At 39.8% G+C, this 16,186-nt stretch overlaps 1 protein-coding gene across 1 annotated transcript; it reads right to left on the minus strand.

The window, feature by feature from the left end:
* Nucleotides 1–492: 492 nt before the first annotated feature.
* On the minus strand, nucleotides 493–14,224 carry LOC137284377 (85/88 kDa calcium-independent phospholipase A2-like). The gene is made up of 17 exons (XM_067816158.1): nucleotides 14,082–14,224; nucleotides 12,785–12,947; nucleotides 11,905–12,003; nucleotides 11,265–11,480; nucleotides 10,542–10,719; nucleotides 10,061–10,251; nucleotides 9,643–9,739; nucleotides 8,975–9,157; nucleotides 8,674–8,789; nucleotides 8,189–8,337; nucleotides 7,830–7,939; nucleotides 7,312–7,465; nucleotides 6,698–6,848; nucleotides 5,537–5,670; nucleotides 4,976–5,130; nucleotides 4,250–4,417; nucleotides 493–3,224 (listed from the first exon to the last, which is right to left on the minus strand). The coding sequence occupies exons 2-17, from the start codon at nucleotides 12,886–12,888 to the stop codon at nucleotides 3,009–3,011; spliced, it is 2,421 nt and encodes an 806-aa protein (XP_067672259.1). The 5' UTR covers nucleotides 12,889–12,947; nucleotides 14,082–14,224; the 3' UTR covers nucleotides 493–3,008.
* Between the last annotated feature and the right edge of the window lie 1,962 nt (nucleotides 14,225–16,186).

The following is a 16,186-nucleotide window of genomic DNA, read 5'->3' on the forward strand; positions in this document are numbered from 1 at the left end:
ATTGTCTACCAAAACCTCGGAGGCATGTTTTCTCCCATCTCCAAAATACAATGCTTTCTAATACCACAGCATCAAAAGTTTTTTCAAGCAAAGATAATGAAAACTTGATCACCATTTAGATAAAATACAGCATACTAAACTGATCATTCTTATACCCCTACTATAATACCCAGACTCCACTGTGAAGAATTGATAATAAGTTCTTTACCTTTACTCCAACTTGAATTATTTTTAAAAACTGGAACCAGACATACTGAAAACCAGTCTCCTATCCATGAGCATGCCTTCACTAGTAATAATATATTAGTTCTGGTGAAACACAGGACAAGTTTCAAGCAAATGGTGAGATACTAGTATAGCGCCACACATGTAAATATATTATGTTTCAAGGACTAGAATAAGAGACAAAGCCACATTCAATAAATATAAGACAAATACTTGATACAGATTCAGCATTTCTTTCCTTACACTTAACTGACCACAACAATTCAATGCCAAAGCATTTCAATTTATTAAATTTCTTTTTATGTTCATTTCAAAATTCCTAAGTGGTGAAAAATCAATATAAGATAAAATAATCAAGTGTTTCAAAATGAGACCAACTACATGCATATTTCAATAGAGTTATACCATATACACAACATGTCACCTTGGTTACAAAGTCAAAGGTTATTTCAGATAGCTTGGTTTGTATTACCAATTCACGAAATGTAAGGAATCATTGGTATGTTTGGGGGCGCAATTCCCTGCTGACAGATGTACTGGTCCCAGAGAATACATTTCTGTATTCAAAAATTGGTACAATGAAAAGTAGATTTACCAATTTACCATGGAATTATGATATCCTGATACATTCAACATAGATTCACATACAGCAAAATGAGCTCTGTGGTAAGTGACGAAGGTGACCAGAGCCCATATGTAAACAACAGATCTCTCACAACAGCCATTCCTCAGAGAATCATCCCTCGTTGTTCATGGAACATGACAAAACCTTAACATGTGCAATCTACCTCACATCATCAGACTTATCTTCCAGCATCATTCAAACATAGTTCATGACGAAAATATGTTCAAGGTTTCATACAAACTAATACAAGCTAGTACAATTATAACCTGTGCTACTACTCTCCTTCCAACTGTCAAAACAAATTGTACAAGGTAGTACTCTCCTTCCAACTACAAAACAAATTGTAGTACAAGCTACTACTCTCCCTTCAACTGTCAAGCCATACCATAGGAAAAGCTACTGCTCTCCTGCCACCTGTCATACCTAATTGTAATACAAGCAACTTCCTTCTTGCCAACAGCCAAACAGAATCATATCAAGAGCTACTCTCCTGTCAACAGTCAAACAAAATCATAGTTCCAGCCACTACTCATCTGCCAAGTCAAACAGTAACATAGTACAAGCTACTATTCTCCTGCCAACAATCAAATAGATTTATAGAACAAGCTACTACCAACATATCTGCTGCCAACATTCATGCTCACATAGTCATTCATAGCTACTGGAAATAAATATCTTCCAGAGCTGTAATTGCAAGCAATCATATTGAAATATTTGGAATCATTTGTACAAGGCTCCTGTACTTTCCAGAGGAAAGAGAACTGGAAACCAATAACACAGTCGCCATATTTGATTGCATGTCATGGGTTCTCTGAACTACCATTGTATACAAAGTTTTATGCAAATATTATCTTGACATGACAGCATTAAGTAGCTAACAGTAACTAAACAAGCATATGCAAAAAAATACAAAAATACACCTTAAATAAATGTCATTTTAAACAACTGTGATATTTCTACTGCTCCACAGGAAACACTTTTGTAATCAACATGGCTGACAATAATCCCCATGTTTGGGGTGGAATTGGAAGAAATATTCCATCTGAATTGATATCTGTATAATTTTCTGGAAATAGTATTATCCTTCAATGCAAAATCACCTGATATTAAAATGATAAACATTCATGAAAAAACATTCGAAGAGTATTTTTGCCATTTAACTAATCTGAATATCGGGACATGTACAGATGTCTTACACAGTTTCACAACATTTCAATCAAATCAAAATGCAAAAGGCAAAATAGATATCCTGAGAAATCACTGATTTTAACTCATATAGCATCCTTTAAATTGTGAAAGAAAATGTTTCTCTCACTATTCACTAACTCAAATAGGAAGAATTGTCAATATTACAACTATCACAACTGTACCACATTAGTTCAAAAGACGATGGTGATGTGAATCATGAGCACTGGGAGAACCACTACATTCCTACAGGCAGTTTCCTTGCAATTCATCAAAGTCAATTATTTGATGCGATTGTCTGGCTGCCTCCAACAAACATTCCCGGAACCATTCTCAACCTGATTCCTAAAGGGAGATACTATGGAAAAATATGTGGGTCATGCACCATAATTTAACTCTGTAATCACTGTATGGTCTAGAATTTAACAAGAGCAGACATTCACAAATTCCCTTTTAGTATTTTCTAGGTCCATTGCTGCCAGCAATACAACCTATTAGAACCAAGAATCTAAAAGTAGAAAAACACATAAACAACAAATAATGTATATGTCTTACTTAGAACTGGAAAATTTACAACATCCAATTATCTGATACAGTTGGCACAGTTGGATTGAGGTTGGGTGGGTCATGCTTCATACTGGCAACAATAGAAACATTTTAGATAGATTTCAAATATGAAATGTTCATAAAGTGGTACCTGCCAATGTCCACAATACCGAATACCAAGAATATTTAATCAGCGTTACGGTGGTTGGTTGGTCTGTTGTTCATGCTTAACTCAGCAATATTCCAGCTATATGGCAACAGTCTGTCTCTAATCAAGCCTTGAACAATGTATCCCAATCATCCAAAATATCTCCATTGCTGTGAATATTTTAAACAACTTGACACACAAGTTTTCAGTGTCTGGCAGTTTAAAGTAATACATATTCAGATTATAGCAGCATTTCAAAATGTTTAAGCACATATAAGTTTACACATTAAGCATGGTGGCGAGCTCTTCAATCCTGTGTCGGTTGGCAACCATGTAACAGTGAGATTCCCACATCATGTTGATTAGTTTGGAGTTGTCATGGCAGTCAAGTGCTACATTTTCTGAGAGTTGTGGGCTGTAGCGGTAGAACGGGACGTTGATCATGCTGCACCATGCACGGGCTCGGTCGACAGGTCGCCCCTCCGACACAGTAGCCTAAAGGATTGCATAGCAGCTGTGAGATTTCTGGGAGACAGGTATGACAAAGGCTATTTTTTTATGCAATGGCAGTTTGTAAACTTACATAGAAATTAAGTACATTTTTAGAGTGAGTGAGTGAGTTTAGTTTTACGCCATACTCAGCAATATTCCAGCTATATGGCGGTGGTCTGTAAATAACTGAGTCTGGACCAGACAATCCAGTGATCAACAACATGAGCATCGATCTGCGCAATTGGGAACTGATGACATGTGTCAACCAAGTCAGCGAGCCTGAACACCCAATCCCGATAGTCGCCTCTTACGACAAGCATAGTCGCCTATTGTCCGTGTAAATTCCCTCAGTATCATGTTTTACTGAAATATAGTCTTCTTACTTTCAGTCATGTGTAGGTAAAAGAAAGGCAACAGAAGTGGCAATATAAGCCAGTCTGTGACCCAGGTTGAGGTTTTCACTATCAGTTTAAATCATATTCATCAAAATCTCCAAAGACCCAGATCAACTCTGGTTCATATTAGCAATATGCTTGATGAAAACCTGTAAAATTAGGAGCCATCTCTTTACATCTGATGTTAACACTAAGAAAACTCCCATTTCTCATGTATATCAGCAGATGAGAGTTACTTCCCTTTCATATGAGTTATGACAAGGATGGAAATGCCACAGCTGACAATAGTTGATTCATTTCTATTACACTGATCAACATGACGATCAGTATAGTGATCAGTACGATTATAATGCTATTAAATTGGTTTCATGGTACTGCAACACAAATATCGCAATATCATTGCAGGGCAGGGTACTATTGCAATACTATCACTATAATATAAATACACCCAGGGATACATTTGTTTTGTATAAACACTATGTGTTCAGGATCCTCATGTGTTATTGAGAATTTTGTGCCTGACATTTTCAATTTATTAACTTAGCTGCATGCTACGATTTCCAATTTTCATGTCTTACAACCTGTTTTTTACAAATTACTGAATTACTCTCAGTAGAACTTTCTGTATGTTACCTGATCGATTATGAGATTGCCAAGTGATGAGACACCCATAACAGCTTTTGCAGCATCAAACAGTCCTTCCGGTCTGAAGACATCAACATTCTGTACCACATTCTGTGGGACACGCCCTGTACCCAATGACACCACACATCCCAGTGGCCGTACCTTATGACCTTCATTCTGAAGATAACAAAATGGAAAAACTATTTCATTGTTATGACTTAGCTAATGTTTTAATGAGAATTAAGAATAACTGCACACTTGCAATCCTCAGGGATCAACTTGTTATAGCTGACTATCCATAACATCAGATCAATTATATTGTATGTTCTTGCAGATTTCTCAATCAAAATAACAACCAAGTGCTTGCTGCTGCCACACAAACAACTGAAATCTTCTGTGAACTATGCCAGAACAATAAAATGACAGGAATAACTGAAATTCAATATCAGGAGCTGTTTTTACATCAAATTAGAAATGGCAACTTCCATTCTAGACCAGTCTTGGAAAAACACAAACTGAAAAATGAAATTTCAGGAATGACTAAAAGGATGCTTTGATTGTAGGGCTAGATCTCCCCCTGACTAATATGAAGTTTCATCATGTGTGAAATCTTGACAGCTTTGATTTGTTGGAAGAATGATTAGAACCTTCCAGACTCAAGTTTACCAGATGTGTCAAAGTCTAGATTTCCCACTTGCCATTTCAGGCCTTATCATTTTGTCTTTCAAGTCTTACATTTTGTTTAAGTCCCAGGTTGTATTCATGGATCTCCGTCAGCACGTCCAGGGTGGGGTTGTTGGAAATGAGTCCGCCGTCCAGGAACTTTCCGTACGCCCTGAAGTAGGTAGGTGCTGCTCCACTACACCGTGCTGCCAGCCATATTGGCTGTTCTGGAGCAGGAGCCACGTCTATCTTATTGTCATGTGATTGCAATGATACATCAGTGAGCTACATTATTCAATTATGTCTAGATGACATACCTGTTTCATTGCCAGCATTGCCAAGACAAGGACCAGGTGTGATAAATATTTAAGAATTGTATAGACCTCAAAATAGTCATGAAAGTTATGAAAACCAACACCAGCAATAACCATATTTTCATATCAAACAAGTATAGGGCAAGACTACAAATCATGTCATGTTATGTTTTACTGATATTTGAGTGAGTCTTTGGCCCAAACTGAATCCCAAACAGAGATATCTGATAACTTAAAGTTCAAAAGTATCCTGTAAGTATGATTTTAGTCATTACTAATGGGTCTTTTTTAGATCTTGATCTTTGTGACACTGACTTACTCTCAGGCTCTTGAACTTCTACCAGTTTCACGTCCTTGTCGTCTCTGTGGGGGGTCTTCAATGGCTTCCTGTAGGTGCGGAACATATGCAGCTCTGCTGGGTTGCGGTCGGCTAGGACAGCCGTCACCAGCACTCTGAAACACCACATGTTTGGTTCAGATTGGTTTGGTGTGATTTGTTTTAGTTTGGCTCTTATTTAACACATCACTTAGCAGTATTCCAGCTATATGGAGGTGTTCTATAAATAATTAAGTCTGAACAAACAATCTAGTGATCAATGGCACAAGCATTGATGTACGCAACTGGGATACCAGTCGCTATATGTTGCCTCTTATGATGAGGATAAGGGTTGCTGCTGATCAATTCTAACCCAGATCTTCATGAGTTGAAACACCACATGTGCACAAGCACATGGGATATACTTGGTAAAATATCTATGACTTAAATAACTACACGAGATCTCAACTGAACTTAATATGCATTATTTGCATCCAGTGAGTGAGTGAGTGAGTGAGTGAGTGACATGGATTGAAAGCTGCACTGAACATAACATTATCATTAATATCAATCAGTTTATGACAGCTTTAATGTAGGAGAACAGCACAAAGTGATAAAGGTCTTAGAAGTTTACCACTTAGAAGAAACCTGCAGATATTGGTGTGGCACTGTCAAATCCAGAGTTCACATCTGGGCAAACTGACATTCAAACCTCCTTCTGATGTAATCTTGTGCAGTTAGCTGAGGAGGGAAATGGGGGTAACGATATGAAGATCACTTACACAGCGATGTGTGTATGTGTGTGTTCCACCAACCTGTTCTAATGCTAACTTACATCCCGTGTAACATGGATGACCCTCTCTGATTTGCTATACTGACACTGAGGTGAAAGTCCCTGTTTCGTCCACATACACAGAGCTCCAGGCCAAGTAACAACAAGTAACAATGGTATCAAGCAGCTGGGAGTTTCACCCCAGACCTTTCCACCTTATGGCAGAAACTCTACTACGTCACCTAGTTTTCTTTCAGGTTGTAACCAGCCATGTTTAACTCTCACCAGCTGTCAACAGGATCATTTGATCCCTTTTCCTGTTGCTTCTTTGTACATGTATGTGATAGCAGTTAGACATATCTGAGTCAGTTTCAGACCAAAGTAACACTCACTTGGGATGTACAATGTCAGTCATCACAGGTGTTTCGCCAAACTCTCTCTTCAACATGGCCTCAAATGGTTCTGATGAGTAAGGTCGCCTGCCCTTAAAAACTTCATCTTTCAAACGGAAATACACACCCTTCAGATACTGTAGGGAAAACCCTGAAAAACACAATTTATCACTGAGGATTTTCATTTCATACATAATGACAGCTACACCAATATAACTGCACCTTGCAACTAACCAAGTCCAGACCAGGCAATCTAGTTCCTGACAAATGGGGGCAATACACTGAACAGTCTAAATTGTGTTTTGTGGTGTAACACCATCATCATAGCCAAGTTTAACGAATCCTTGCTCCAGATCTGTACAAATAAGTCATTGCTTACAAATATACACAAATATTTAATCCTGTCATACTAATTTGGATTTAAACAGATTTAATATCTTTAATGAGACATTACTTCGGATCTTTCTACTTTTGGAAACCATTTCTAAAATCAACTTCTGACAACTACAACTTTAGTTTTCTCAATCATTCTTCACTCTCTGAAATCACTCTCAGCTAGTCAACGGACATAAGTGTTTTTGTTTTTTTCACCAAGTACACAACAATGTACTCACCCCTGGCAATGCCTAGAGCGAGAATGCCACCAGTGCTTGTCCCGCCTATCCAGTCAAAGCAGTCTTTGATAGGTCGTCCTGAGGCAGCCTCGATCTCCATCAGCATCTGTATGAGCACCAAGCCACGGATACCTCCACCGTCCAGACACAACACCTGCATGAATAACACGACCTCCATTGGTGCTACACGTATCTCTTCATCATATCACTGCTATAAATGAACTTTTCAAAATTCCTGGTAGGTTTGCGCTAAAATATTCAAGAAGTGACATTTACAGCACTTGTTTATATGTTGTAGGTTTCTTATGAATCTTTTAGCACAACAGTGGAATCCTTATACCATTGTAAAGAACTTTTATTTTCTACTTTTGCAAACTAACGAAAACTTCCTGCACTGATTGAAGTTCATGTGAAAGCTCTCAGTCCTGACAAATCAAGAACTTTAAAATATTTGAACATCACTATTGACTGCAGATTTACAGACTGCAATACATAATACATGTGTTAAGGGAACTCACCCGATCTCCAATGTTGGAGGGAGCATCCACCATGTCCAGTACTGACCCCGCTTTGTGGACAATAGTAGCATCTGTCGGGACGTGTGCTGACAACATCTCATCAAACAGAGCTGAACAGAGGAGATATCCATTGTATTATTAACACTATCAGTTGATGATAAGGTGTCTATAACCACAAGGATGCAACACTGGAGCAAGTGTCTAAGCATGTAAGTATTGAGGAGTAGGTGGCAGAACAGAGTCTAACTACATATCCTTACCTTATAAGAAACTTACAAAATGAAACTGGTGGTTCACCTGAATTTTGTACCATATTAGGAAAGTGATTGTAAGAATATCTAAGAATTAACGGACCTTACCTACGCTATCCACTCTCAGAAGGCCCCTCATGACTGGGTCGGGGATGCCATTGTGGGTGCCCTCAGGCACACAGCCAGCCAGACAGCCCTTGACGTCCACTCCACAACGCTTGGCCCCCGACACATGTAGGAAGTACAAGATGAGATCCCTTAAGAAGCAAACTCAAGATTAACTAGAGTCCAAAGATGTTTAGTGCTTTATGTGAAGATTTACTGAATATTTAGTGCTTGATGTGATGAGTCTCTTGATGCTTAGTGCTTGACACAAAGAGTGACTTGATACATAGTGCTTGATGTAAAGAGTGACTCCAGTCCCTTAGCTTAGACCTTTGGAGACTGTGGGTTATGTAGGAGGTAAACCTACAATCTAAATGTTAAGAACATTCTTAAGAATTTCAGTGGGAATCTTGAGCCTTATTAGGAAGTTTCAAACATAATCATAAAGGTTAAATCATACAGACTGGACAACTTATAAGTCCACTCACTTATTCTTTCCTTTAGACACAGCTGCCAAATGTCGTGCTGTATGTCGGTTCTTGTTCCTCAAGTTAACACTGGCTCCAAACACAACAAATGTCCGAACAAACTCGATGTCATCTTGCTGGTAGAGAGAATAAATCGACTCATAAAATATACACAAACACACTTCAAACATACAATTCAATTTCTCTAGACAAAGGTGCATGTTTAGCAATGAGCAGTCACACTGACCTACCTGCACCGCCCAGTGGAGTGGTGTTTCAGCATTCTTGTCATGTTTAACAGAGAGCAGTCACACTGACTTACCTGCACCGCCCAGTGGAGTGGTGTTTCAGCATTCTTGTCGGCCATGTTGCAGTCTGCACCGTAGCACAACATGGTCATTAGACAGTCCAGACGCTGGGTGAAGATCATCACGTGTAGTGCAGTGTCCTGAGTGTTGCTCATGGAGTTCATGTCACATCCAGCCTGGGCCAGGAACTCTATCACCTACAATTTATTGTTTGAGTGGCATTCTAGAAGTTGCTGCTACAGAGATAACAAAACTCTGTGGATGATCAACTTCTTTATTTCATATGCTTCAAAACGACTTACGAATCTGTACTGAAACACTGCCATTGTTAAAATTACAAGTTCTACCATTTTTTCTCCTGAAGGCAATGATTTGTACTTAACAGTAGAAACTGTGTACATGGCTGAAAGCAGTTTTAGCGGGGTATTTCACAAATAAATCATAATCTTACTTTCTGCCCAAAAATCCCCAAACCCCCCAAAACCAGCATTACAGAATATATGATTGAAATCACAAATCATCGTTCTTGAAATATTTATAACAATTTTCAAAGAATGTCAGAGTGGAGAACCATCCCCAAGACAGTGCCAAGAATCCACATTGTTCCCCTCTGCCGAAAAGGTGCAGGGTGTCACAGTGAGGCCCCTCCCTTAGGTAGTGACAAGTGAGACCCATCACCTACCTCTTTTGACTTTGCCCAGTGTAATGGGGTACCTCCATACTTGTGATCGCGGGCACCCAGTTGGTCAGGATGGGCCCGACAGATCAGTTCCAGTGACCTGTTTGTACATACATTTTGAGAGAGTGAACACATTACATACAACATGCAAGGGAAGCTTACATAAAGCACAACTGAGCCTGTTATTACTCAGTTTCCACAAAATGTCTGACCAGTCACACTAACGTAATCAGTTAATGATGCCATATTGTAGCCAGTGTCCAACAACAAATCTTCTGTTGTGATCTTTCTGTTTATAACAACTGTTCATCATGAATTGTAGTTTCTTTTTATTAGGTTGTTTAGAAATTAGAAATATGATCACCATGTTTGGGACAATTTCCTTCCTGAGATGATAAGTTACACATTAAAAAACACCTACCTGACATCACCAGCATCAACAGCTGCATGCACAGGAAGACAGGAAGTAGCCGATATCTTTGGGTCAGCACCAATGTGCAGCAACATCTCAGTCGCCTCTGGTAGTTTCTTCTTACATGCCATCAACAATGGCGTCTCCCCTCGCCCATCTAACCAGTTCACGACTCCCTCTTTGTCATGACTGGCCACCATCTGTAGGAAGAACACTGTTGAAGGGAGGCTACTCTCTAGGTTCTACTACCAATTATCATGTTTATCTCAGCCCTTAATTTAGCAAATGACTGATGAGTATGACACTGGTATAGCAATTCAGGCTATCATCAACAGGTGGACTGATACATCAAACAGCAAGCAAAAGAAACATACAATATGCTGTTATTGATGACAAATGACAGAGGACATAATTTTGAATCTGTTATGTCCACATGCAGTCCAAACAAAATCATCCACCTGGCAAATTCTTACCCACCCTGGTTACTTACTGAGAGGCATGATGGGAAGTTGAGGACAGCGTGGTGGTAGACGGTGAGTCCGTACTTGTCACTGACATCGATCCTGGCTCCTAGCATCAGCAGCTCCTGTAAACACTGCATCTGCTTGCCCTGCACGCTGGTCATCAGGGGAGATATCCCTGTTGCACTACACACTGTGTTGATTGCACTGAAGTCACAATAATTGTGTAAACATAACCATGTGTATAAACATCACTGGAAGATGCTTAATGACACTTGGAAATTTCATTAACAACTGACAGTATCAAGTGTCAAACATTTTTGGCTACAACAGTCAGAGATTAAATGCAGATCCATCACAAATCTGTCATGAATTGTCCAGCAGACATCAAGACAATTAAAATAGAACCAGTGGGCGGTCAGCAGCTTATTAACAATTCAGTAGGAATAACCAGCCGAAATCTCATGACAAACAAAAAGGTCAGCATATTTCATTCACTCTACAATATCTAGTGTAAGATAGATTCATTTTAAACATATCTAATTACTTTTTTTCAGAAACCATATCTTTTACTTAATAAAAAGAAATGTTTTGTGAGATATACATCCTTTACGAAACTGCTGACCAACTTCTAACTGCCTCTGGTCTCTCTTCACAAACCTAACCCCTTTCATTGAGATACTATCCATCTAAAAAATGAGTCCCTATTACTCAATACTTCTTCAGTGGATATGGTCACTTTCTGCTCCTACCCTCTGATAATTTCATGTCTGAAGCATTCGTAGAGACCGGTGTAGGCAGCGATGTGGCAAGCTGTCCAGGTGGGGTGTTCACGGATGCAGTCGCTGACCCGCTGTAACACTTCCTCCTGGTTGAGACTACTGCTGCTGCTCACAAGGCACACCATCTTTGGCGCGAGGATGTTGAACTGGGACAACGCCTCACCCTCCATCATAATACGAAATATACTGAAATTGATAGGAGGATTACATTTTGCCACTGAGTCACAAGGTGAATAATCCAAATGATTATACAATAACTGATAACAGGATCATATATTTCTACTCTGGTGAAAGTGTACAGCAGCTGGGCTACAGATTTGTTTGTTTGTTGTTTAACACTACACATAGCAATATTCCAGCCATATGGTGCCGATCAGTAAATATTCGAGTCTGGCGCAGACAATCCAGTAATCAACAGCATGAGTACTGATCTTGGCATGAGGGATACAATGACATGCGTCAACCAAGTCAGTGAGCCTGACAACCCGATCCTGTTAGTTGCCTCTTACGACAAGCATCTTTTATGGCAAGCATGGGTTGCTGAAGGCCTATTCTACCCCGGGACCTTCATGGGTCCCTTCATGGGTCCCTTCTAAATGAAGTAGTTCACCTGTAGCACTTGCTGGTGACTGTCATCATAAGGACACACTCGTAGCACCCCGGGCGCTTGTACAGGAACAGCCATTCCTCACGATTTATCACTTGAAAGCTGTTAAACATTATACAGTACAAGTCAGATATAATTACTGAATGTCTGAAGATATAAATGTTAATCAAGGTCAACTTAATAAGACAAATAATTTCCAAATACATCTGACATTTTGAACAGACATCAGGTAGATTCCATCAGAGGATCCTCCGTGAACAACACAATGATATTGAGTGAGTGAGTGAGTGAGTTAGTGAGTTTGGTTTTATGCCGCACCAAGTCTGACCTGTTAGTTGCCTCTAACGACAAGCATAGTCGCCTTTCATGGCAAGCATGGGTTGCTGAAAGCCTATTCTACCCTGAGACCTTCACGGGTTACAATGATATTGAACCCAATAGATATCTGTCTCAGCAGTCAGGTAGTGAAGGACCATACATGAACATGAGACCAAGATTCTTTGGGGCACACTAAGATGGAATACACATTTCAAAGTAATTCAGTTGTCCTAAGTGCTATCAAACAAAAGGGTAAACAAAAAATGGTATGGTTGACAAATATTGCAGACAGATGTTCAAAGTAAAGAACCTTAGGCTTTTGTGTGCCCAGTACGTATTCCCATTCGAGACAGTGGGGCTTGAAGCATTGCCTAGTCACACTGAAGACCTGGGCTTAATTTCCCACATGGGTACAATATGTCAGTCTATTTCTGTTCTCCCTTGCTGTGATATTGCTGGAATATTGCAGAAAGTGGCCAATCTCACTCATTCCATCTATGTCCAGCCTCTCCAACTTTAACTACGTCTGGATACCAAATAAACCAATCATGGTATCGTGACGTACCCCCTGTATGTATCGGCATTGCTGGCCTGGACCTTGTATGGGTTGATGTTGGCTGAGGCAGCATTGATAATACCACCGACAAAGTTCTTCAGTAAACCAGCCATTGTATCAGGTCAGTCTTTTATCTTAGACTTATTTGGTTAGAGTTGACAGTACACATTCTCTGAAAAAAAACCAAACGACAAACAGCTTACATCCAGTGTGTCACTTAAAACAAATGTTCACAAAATTATAAAAAATTCAAAAGTTTGGTCAAAGATGCTGTGTGATGTCTTGTCACATTGAGGAAACATTGGAAAAGACTGAAGAAAGCAAAAGTTAAGTTCATATACAGAGAACTTAACATGACACATCTATACAAAGATACTGCAACATGACACACATGCAGATATCATAATAAGACACCTCTATGCATAGAAGATGCCTTAACACACAGACACACACACAGACACACACAGACACAGACACAGACACAGACACACAGACACACACACACACAAAAGCAACAGGCAGACATCTTAACTGTGTAACTGGTGTCTAAAGATACCCTCACATGTCACTTGTACACTGCTCAGAAAATCAGACACACATATGTACACATACACCTTAATATGTGTATACAGACATGTCATAACACCTGTATACAATGAAACAATTAAAACACACCCATATACAGACACCTTAACACGACACCTGTATACAATGAAACAAAAACACATAAACATATCAAGACATGATATTACAAAACTGTATGTAATGAAACAATACACACCCATACACAGATGGACAACTTAACATGACACCTGTATACAATGAAACAAAACACATACACAGATACCTTAACATGTCATCTTTATTTGCTCACAACACAGATGACTAAACTTGATGTCTGAATACAGACACCTGTTCACACATTCAGATAAAGCCTGTAATCACCAATGGATACGGACTTTTCTGTGATATGTATGTACCAGTCGCCACTGACAAACGTTCTTGCCATTTCAGCGTGGCTTCGTTAATGTCTTTAACATACACCATAACAACCGCGAGAAGTGAGAGACTGTCTAATAATTAATTTACTCTTACTATTATTACTTGAGTGTAGAATTATGAAATATGTACTCATGGTTGTTCTAAGGACCTATTTGACGCCTGTGCACAGTCAAACAGCAGAAAACTACAACAGTGTATATGCCGTTCCAAACAGGCGAGGTCTCAGGCACATCAATGATTATGCGGGATATTTATTGCCTAATTATCCAACATAGCAATGTGAATACTCGTGCGTAACGTTTACCTCAATGTAGTAGCTTGGCTGTACTCGGTTCCTTAAGCTGTCATTTCCTTGTTACCGGTGTTTGAGTAAACACACTTCCCTCAATATTATGCCACGATGCGGAAGTCGCATGACACCTTGCCTCGGTTTCTTTCCTGTCACCTCAAACGACAGGAGAGTGCAGACGTGAGAGTTAGCTCCCTTAGACCATCTTTTTCACAGGGATCGCTACACGACCAGCTGCAGCTTTCGTGTGTCGATATATTAACAAAGACCCAGGAAAAGCATGCTCATGTGACGCATTTCCAAGTTAGATAGATAACAGTCTCATGCAGAGGATGGTCATATGATACTTAAAGGGTAAATGCAAGGCGACACACACACACACACACACATACACACACACACACACATACACACACATATACATATAATTATAATTATAAACACGCAGACTTGGTTGACACATCGTATCGCATTTGCGTAGATTTATGCTCATGCTATTTATTGAGTTGAGAATTGGATTGTTGCCTGGTCCAGAAGACACGATTATTTAAATTACAGACGTGCCTCCATATCGCTGGAAATATATATTGCTGAGCGCGGCGTAAAACTGACAGTGAGACTTATCGGCTTACATACTAACACCTTTAATTATCTCTTGCTTAATGAACACTTGGAAAGTCAAAACACCTGGAAAAAGCACGTACAGGAACAGAACCATAACATCTTAGAGGCATTTAGTATTGATGAAACAAGATGATGCAAGCTCGAGTGTACTTAAAAGGTGTAAAGTGTGTTCATTTCACAGACTAGTTGTTAGTCTAGGTTTATGTCAAACATGGCCATGTTCCGTTGGTGTAATACAGGTTTAGTTGATGTGGAAGAGAACACGCTGTTAAGCAGTGACACGTGTTTAAGTGCATCTGTAATTACACGGTGTTCAACCACCCCGACTACAAAATGTTCACTTGTGTAAGGAAATATAGCAACGTTCTTTCTAGAAAACATGTAATACAGTGATACATGTCATTGTGTCCAAAATCCGAAGATCGATTTTCATGCTGTTGATCACTGGATTGTCTGGTCCAGACTCGACTATTTCGCCATATAGCTGAATTATTGCTGAGTACTGACACACACACACACACACACACACACACACACACACACACACACACACACACACACACACACACACACACACACACACACACACACACACACACACACACACACACACACACACACACACACACACACACACACACACACAAAAGCATGTCTAACCTGGATTCCAAACAATTCACCCGATATATACGTAACCCCATTAAACGTAAACTATACTGACTCACCCTGGAATCAATCGATTGCTGTGAAGAGGGGCATATCGACCTGTGTACAACCGGTTTCTTACACCTGCAACTGTTTCTTGGGTCAGCTAATCAAACTCCAGTGGTATGGGGTTGATGCCTCTCATATGTGTTTGACGACATGCATGCGTGTGACTGCGTTGCTGCGAGACTTACCCTTGCTCCATTGTGCTTGCCCGTGGGGTTATCTGACTATTTGAGCCGGGCCGGAACCAGAACTACTCACTCACAAACTGACACGATGGGGCTACTGGACTGTTTGAATCGGCCTTAAACCAAAGTCACTCACTCACAAACTGACACGATGGGGCTATTGGACTGTTTGAACCGTGTTTGAACCAAACCCCCCTCACTCAATCACCTACAGATATCCTACGTGACGTTTTTCAGGTCACAGATGTTGATATCGGAGACTGTCCATTCCGACATCTGGCCTGACTAAGTGTACAGAGCACGAGAGTTGACCTGGGGAGTAACCAGTATGATCCTGTCAGGAAAACCAGAACTCTCTTTGTCGCATACATGTATTTTGATAATAATGATTCCAACAATACGACGATTACGATGCCATTTTCCATGAAGTAGTTAAATTCCGGGCCATGGAACATACCTACTATATATTATACATAGTGATGCGTCTGAAGGTGAGTGAGTTAATATTTTAGATGGCATCGGCAATTCTGCAGCCATTTTGCAATGTGAACAAGTTAGATAATCTAAAATGCAAGTCATCCAAGGGCTGTAAAACAGCAA

This window comes from Haliotis asinina, chromosome 5, assembly GCF_037392515.1.
Source record: "Haliotis asinina isolate JCU_RB_2024 chromosome 5, JCU_Hal_asi_v2, whole genome shotgun sequence".
Classification (NCBI taxonomy): domain Eukaryota; kingdom Metazoa; phylum Mollusca; class Gastropoda; order Lepetellida; family Haliotidae; genus Haliotis; species Haliotis asinina.